The sequence below is a fragment of the Grammomys surdaster genome, unplaced genomic scaffold, assembly GCF_004785775.1.
Source record: "Grammomys surdaster isolate TR1022 unplaced genomic scaffold, NIH_TR_1.0 234978, whole genome shotgun sequence".
Classification (NCBI taxonomy): Eukaryota; Metazoa; Chordata; class Mammalia; order Rodentia; family Muridae; genus Grammomys; species Grammomys surdaster.
This window is the reverse complement of record NW_021624624.1, coordinates 1-7,137: the sequence shown is the minus strand read 5'-3', so window position 1 is coordinate 7,137 and position 7,137 is coordinate 1. Positions and strand designations below refer to the sequence as shown.

Genomic DNA, 7,137 nt, shown 5'->3' with positions numbered 1-7,137 from the left:
CATAGATGCCTGTGGTCTTCCAGGTCTGGGCTCAGCAGTGACCACTTAGGGTGGAGCCTGTCACAGAGCTGGAAAGGAGAGATGGAGGGGTTCATTGGCAGGACTGGGGGGTAGAATTCTGGGCCTGGCAAGCGTTCTTACCCTGAGCAACTTCATGGCCCAGTGTGTGTAGAGGAAGATAAGAAAGTGAAACATCAGAACAAGATACTTCTCAGCAAGGCCCCTATTCCAGGAAATTGACCTAGAGGCTGCAGTTTTAGGGCATGCTTTATAGGTTAAGGTAAACCGGTTTCATAATTCTGTTCCCGCCTCCAAGAGCCACCACGCTCCAACCTTTGGCCCAATTAGTGAATAAAATCTTCCTTTGCTTCTGTTCCTGCTCTGCCCATACCCTGGTCACAGCACCCGCTGGACTGATTGGAGGGCTCCTAGAGAGGTAAGGGCTGAGCCTGGGGTCATCTTCTCTCTGAGAGACAGCAGGCAGAGGAGGGGAGGGCTGCTTCTGGGACCCCAATGGACAAGGAGACCAGGGGAACAAGAAGCTAGTCACTACCTGAGGAAAAATAGCTAACGGGGCTACCAGGGTTCTAAGCTCAAGCAGCTAGGAACTAGGCAGTCGGGCAGGGTCTCAGGTTCAGTTCCGTACATATGACAACCCACTGGGACTCTCACTGGCTCAGATGTGCCAGTGGGGATGGGGTGGGGGAACTACCTTCTAATCTACCCAAGTTCTCTTCTTTGGTTTGTTTTTTTTTATCCTGGGTATAATTATGAAAAGTCCAGAGATGGTGGATCCTTAGCAAGGAATTCACTAGCTAGCTGTTCTCCGGACAGAAATACTTCCAACAGCCAGCTAGATTCTGTGGAATTAAAAGGCCCCTGGGTCTGCCTCTCTGTACTGTGCCTACACTACTGAGATTGTCTGTCTTCTGTAGGGAGGACAGACGGAGCACGTCCTGCTAACCACTTTAGTCACTTGGACCTTGGAGGAGAGCAGGGCAATCTTTTCAGACATCACCACAGCAGAATCTGCCAAGGTACATTCCGGTCTTCCAGCTGGCTCTTGGCAGAGGAAGGCCGCTATGGGTCAAAGGTGGAATAATCAGGCTGGACACCGAAAAATACCCAGAGGGGTGGGGTGGGGTGGCCTCTGTGTCAGAGAGCTTGCTAGAATGTGAGTGGCCTGGGTCTCTCCCAACAGTGTGTGCGTGGTGGGGGTGGCGTGGGGGTGGAGGTGGGGCTGGGGGAATGGTAATGGTGTTCCGGTGTGTGCAGTGAGAGCACAAAGGCCTGCCGAGCATTCTCGAACATTCTCCTCAGCCAAACTTCTCATCTCTGCCTTCTTCTCCCGAGTGGTGACACTGTGTGGCTCAGTTTCTACTTGTCCTCTCTGCCTTTCTCACCTGGTTTGCAGCTTGAGCTGCTCCCTCCAGTCTCCGGCTGGACACTCACTCATCCCTTGCCTACATCCCATCAGTGGAATGGCTAATGGCGGCTTGAGCTCAACCGGCAGCCAGCCTCCATCTTGCCCCCCAACATATGAGCACCCGGCAGCCTTTGGAACAGTGCAGGGGTCAGCAGCACAGTTGTTCACATCTTGGGCTCTATATTGCTCTTGACTCTTATACCCCGATGTGCACAGGGGGAGTCTAAGGGTTCCAAGAACCTGGTACAAGCTGTCACCCATTCACTCCAAGGATAGCAATGCTATTCTTCCTGAGAGTCTTTTTGCTTCCTCTTCACAACCTGAAAATCATCATCCCCACACTGGCCCTCACACCCAAGGCCATCATGTCCCTAATATCCTTGCAAACAAGGGCTCTGGAGACCTTGGATCTGATATCTGGTCTCTGACAGTGACAAAGGTGGCTGACACAGAGTTCCTGTGCTCCTGGGATTTCCTGACTCTCCTGAGTCCTTTTGGTTTTGCACATGAACAACAAAGCCATTGGCTGAGCCAATCTCCAGCCCTCTTCCCTTCTGGAAGCCTAATAAATAGTTGGTTGTTCTGGCCACCCCTCCCCGACCCCAAGGGACTTTCCCACAGTCACCTCATTACAGAGCCCCATGGTTGAAAGGACTTTCCCATGAGCACCCGTGATCACCATGATCTCTATAGCGCTGTCCCATGGGAAATGCCGAGGGTCCTAGTTAGTTATACCGAGAACACGGAAGTCACTGGTTGTAGTTCTTGACACAACAGGGAAAGATCCTGAGGCTGGCAAGATAGTTCAGCAGGTGAATGTGTCTGCCACCATCTTGCCGGTCTGACTTTGATCCCTAGAACCCACATGGTGGAAGGGGAGAACCAGTTCCTACATTGTGCTAGGTGTTCCCTTGGGTGTGCTTGCTGCACATAGGCTATTCATTAATTAAAAAGCAATAGTTTGCAGATATTATGGTTAGTATAAACCATGGCTTGGTATGATTTCAATTCTGCATAGTCTAAAATCCTTTTCTACTTGAATTTTATAATGTTTTATGATATTAGCAACAGATTTGCTTTCTATATTCCAGTTAGAAGACAATCTGCCTCATAAGAACATGGCTTTGGTGCAAACACGAATGCTGAGCCATCAGACAGGGGAGGAATATGAGGCTGATGTTGAGTTGCAAAGGTAACCCATGGGGTGGGTTTCTTGGGAAGGAGGGGCTGGTTGTATCGAAAGCAGCATATGTTCTCTTGATTAGGAATAACCACTTGTCCTGGCCACTGTTCTATTGTTGTGAAGAGACACCACAACCAAGGCAACTCTTAAAAAGGAAAGCATTTAATTGGGGCTTGCTTACAGTTTTAGAGGTTAGTCCATTACCATCATGGTGGGGAGCCTGGCAGCACCCATGGCACTGGAGTAGTAGCCGAGAGCTTTATACCCTGATCCACAAGCAGGCAGAGAGAGAGAGAGAGAGAGACAGAGAGAGAGAGAGAGAAAGAGACAGAGAGAGAGAGAGAGACTGGGAGAGAGAGAGGCCTGGAGAGAACCTTTGAAACCTCAGAGCCCACCCCCAGTGACACACTTCCTTAACAAGGCCACACCCACTACAACAAAGCCACACCCCTTAATGCTTCTGATCCTTTCAAACAGTTCCACTCCCTAATAATTAAGTATTCAAATACATGAACCTGTGGGGGCCATTCTCATTCAAACCACCACACCACTCCAGGGTCACTGTGTGGGAAGAGGGATTCATCCTCTCAAAATCTCCATTATGCTGAGGAAATATTTTTCCCTGGGGAGAAAATACTCCATGAGGCTGACTATAATATTTTGGAGAGTTATGTAAACATTTAGTCAAATGTACAGTTGGTCTCCAAAGACAAGGACAAATGGAGCAGAGACCATGGATGGGGGGTGGGAGGGAAGGGAAACAACAGGGAGGGGGTCGGAAACCCTGTGACTACTTACGGAAATCACACTGGGACCAGCTATGAAGAGGCAGATCAACTTTACTTGGGGTAATTCAAGACTTATATAGTTTTGGGGACAGAGGTCAGAATATCCAGGATGGGCAAAGATCACTGGTTGAAGGTGCAAGGTACTGAGATACCTCATTAGCATGGGGAAGCATTCCAGAATCTCAGGTGCTAGATGGTCAGGTTCTTATCGGGAGAAAGGAAGTTGAACCTGTAATCTAGCTAAGGCCACCTGACGTTCTACAGATAGAGGCATGTGGTGGCGGTGGTGGAGTTTGAACTTCCCAGACAAGGTCAGAGAAGGGGAAGCCCTGCTGGTAAAGGGAGTCCTCCATTTTGCAAGGAGCTTGGAAGGCTATCTGGACAATGGTAGGCTTCAACCTTAATTAGCAGGGCACATGATAGATGTCACACATTAGTCCACAGCTGGACCCCAGTATCCTGCTGCAGCTTAAGGGAGGGCAACAAGGGAGGTGGAATTTCTCCTGAAAAATTCCTGAAAAAGACCTGAAGTAGGGGCTTATTCTATGCTGGGGACAGGACTACCCAACACAGAGGGTTCTGGACACAGCAGGACACAGCTTCCACTGCCTAAAGCCATGTCAAAAGGAGACATCATAGCCATGCAGCATGCACGCTGTAATGGTAGATCCATGTCATGTGATCCATGTCACGTGATCCATGTCAACCACCTCAGGAGGTGTGCCATGTAGTCAGGTTCAAGATGGTTACACCTTCTCGCACAAGGACCCACTTCCTTTTTCAAATCATCATTGTAGACACAGCCTCAATGGGAGACTTAGGCTCTGCCACATCCTGACCTACCCACATCCTGACCTAGCCGGGAGCCTCTGTGAGATCCCTTTTTTTTTTTAGGCACTGGGTTTCTCCTCTGGCTTTTCCCAGCTCTGAATTTATGGGGCTCTATGTTATCACCAGCCTTCTCTGCTCTCATAAGGAGTCCCATATGGGACAAGTGCAACTGTGTCACCAGACAGGAAAACTGGTAAGGTCAAGCAGATTAATGAACCCCAGCAATTCTCATAATTGAGAATGGAAGGCTTTTGAGTCTGCTCCTGAACAGGTGTATCAGCAGCATGTCCAGTGTTCCTTAAGGTCCTCTTAGTCGGGTATCGAGGTCCATGCTCCATGACAGGAATCTGTTCTCCTTTTCCTTCTCCTCCTCTTCTTCCTCCTCCTTCTCTTCTTCTTCCTCCTTTTCTTCCTCTTCCTCCTTTTTCTTCTTTTCTTTCTCTTCCTCCTCCTCTTCCTCCCCCTCTTCCCCTTCTTCATCCTCTCCCTCCTCTTCCTCCCCCTCCTCTTCTCCTTCCCTCCTGTGCTCAATACCTGGCTTCCCCACCTCATCCTTCTCCTTTCCTCAGGACCCTTCGCTCCCTCTCTGTCCCCATGTCCTTTTCTTGGTCAGGACAGTGGCATTCCCTCCTGCCCTTCTTCAGGAACAGAGCTCTAGTTCCTCCGAGCAGGGCTGGAAATGTCGCTCAGGACCATTCTGCCTGCTTCATGTCTCTGAGGAGGGCGGAGGTCACTCCCCGAGTTCTGCCCAGTTGTTCCTCTTCTGTGACTTCCTCTCCTTATTACACCAGTTGCTTCCTGCAAAAGTTGATTGAGCTCAGGGGCTTTTTAGGAAGATGTGGAAAGGGTTCAGAGTTAGGAGCGAAGCCCCCCTGGAGGCCACATGAGCTGGATAAGCATTTGGATCTTTCCCCTGGGACACTGAAGTCAAGTGTTTGTTTCCCTCACCCACAGGGACAAGGATGGAAGTCTGGATTTCACTGACAAGGAAGAAGGGGAAGTTGAAGATGATGCTCTGACAAATGAAGACTGGAAGTTTCTAAAACAGTTCCCGAGCTGGGAAAAGGAAGAGAAGAAGCGCATTAGAACGCTCTATGCCATCGCAGACCACATTGACAAAAGCCACCAAAAAGCTACCAAGACCAAAGTGGTGACTAACTCTGCATCAGTCATCTCTGGAGCCCTGAGTCTCCTGGGTTTGGCCTTGGCTCCAACAACGGCAGGGGCAAGCCTGGTACTCACTGCTGTTGGCAATGGTTTGGGGACAGTTGCCGGGGTCACCAACATCGTGACCAATGTGAGGGAAAACTCTCGAAATAAAAGAGCCCTAGCTCAGGCCAACAGCATCATGCCTAGCAGTGACCAGGAGCTTGAGGAGGTCAAGGGAGAGAAGACCACCTATGTCACAGCCACTGGTGAGCTTGTCCAAAAATGTGGGAGTGCCTGGGATAACATCAAAAAGCACCTCCGAGCCCTCCGGGTAACCAGAACACAACCTCACGTCACCTCAGCTGCCAAGAAGCTCATGACTACTGGCCAACTATCAACTCGAAGCAACAGGCAGGTGCAAAAGGCTTTTGGGGGCACAGCCCTGGCAATGACCAAAAGTGCTCTGATGTTCAAGAGTGCAACTGCTGCCTTGTCCCTTGGCCAGGACATATATACTCTCTGGGAGGACTGGAAGGATCTGAAGTCTGAAACCCCAACGGAGCTCGCAAAAGAGTTAAGAGCACGAGCTGGGAAACGGGAATTGGTGTTAGCAGAACTCACCCATCGCTATAAAAAGCTGAAGGTGAAGGCTGGATTTTTTTGTTTGTTTGTTTGTGTTTTTGTTTTTTGTTTTGTTTTTGTTTTTTCCAGACAGGGTTTCTTTGTGTAGCCCTGTTGGTCCTGGAACTCACTCTGTAGGCCAGGCTGCCCTCGAACTCAGAAATCCGCCTGTTTCTGCCTCCTAAGTGCTGGGATTAAAGGCGTGCGCCAGCACTGCCTGTAGGCATAACATGGGATATGTAGAGCCATGTAGATGTTATGTTGTGAAGTCTGCAGAGATGTCTCTCACCACCTTTCCAAGCTGTGATAAAGACCATGATCAAAGGGTTTATTTGGTTTACACATCCTAAGTCACAGTCCACTGAGGGAAGCCATGGCAGTGAAAACCCAATCCTACTCCACTTTGGGACTAGCCTCCATCTTAAAGAAAAACACAAATAAATAAGGCCGGAGAATGACCTGCTGCAGAACCCAAGCTGTGCCCACATACCAGGATGGACCCCACGGCTTGCCTTGGCCAGAGTTACTCCTTAGCTACTTCCTAACAACAGTTAATCAAAGATTAGTCTGATTGTCTCAGATGTACTTTCAGACTGTTCGTGATTGTAAACAGTCTTGCTTCAGAGCACCCACCTGTCGGCTTACAGTCATTCTATTAGATGCTTGCCAGACTGGACCCCCCTCTCTCACCCCCTCACTTGGCTCCTGTTTTCCTATAAGAACTTGTCCTGATGAGGGTTCAAGGCTACTCCACCTTCCTTTCCTGTCTTGCTGTGTCAGGGTTGGGTTGGAGGAGAGCCCAGGCCCGAGCTTGTAATAAAGAGACACTAATGGCATTACTTCAGAAACGGCTCCTTGGTGGTCTTTTGGGGCTCACGAACACCTCCTTTCCAGGCACAACAACAGGAGTTCAGGGGAGGAACCTGCATGCAGGAACTCAAGCAGAAACCAAGGAGGAACGGTGCTTCCTGGCTTGCTCCCACTCCATGGCTGTCTCCCTTGCTTTCTTATGCTACCCAGGACCACCTCCCAGGAATGGCCCCACCCACAGTAAACCAGACCCTCCCACATCAGTCACTAATCAAGAAAACACCCTACAGACTTGCCTATAGGTGATCTGATAGAGGGATTTTTTTTTC

General features: G+C 49.7%; 1 protein-coding gene across 1 annotated transcript; it reads left to right on the top strand.

Annotated features, from left to right (window-relative positions):
- Positions 1-346: 346 nt before the first annotated feature.
- Positions 347-6,846, top strand: LOC114616043 (apolipoprotein L6-like). Its single transcript, XM_028761587.1, has 4 exons — positions 347-436; positions 936-1,037; positions 2,518-2,618; positions 5,183-6,846. Exons 3-4 carry the CDS (start codon positions 2,545-2,547, stop codon positions 6,105-6,107), a joined length of 999 nt encoding a protein of 332 aa, XP_028617420.1. The 5' UTR covers positions 347-436; positions 936-1,037; positions 2,518-2,544; the 3' UTR covers positions 6,108-6,846.
- The last annotated feature ends 291 nt before the right edge of the window (positions 6,847-7,137 follow it).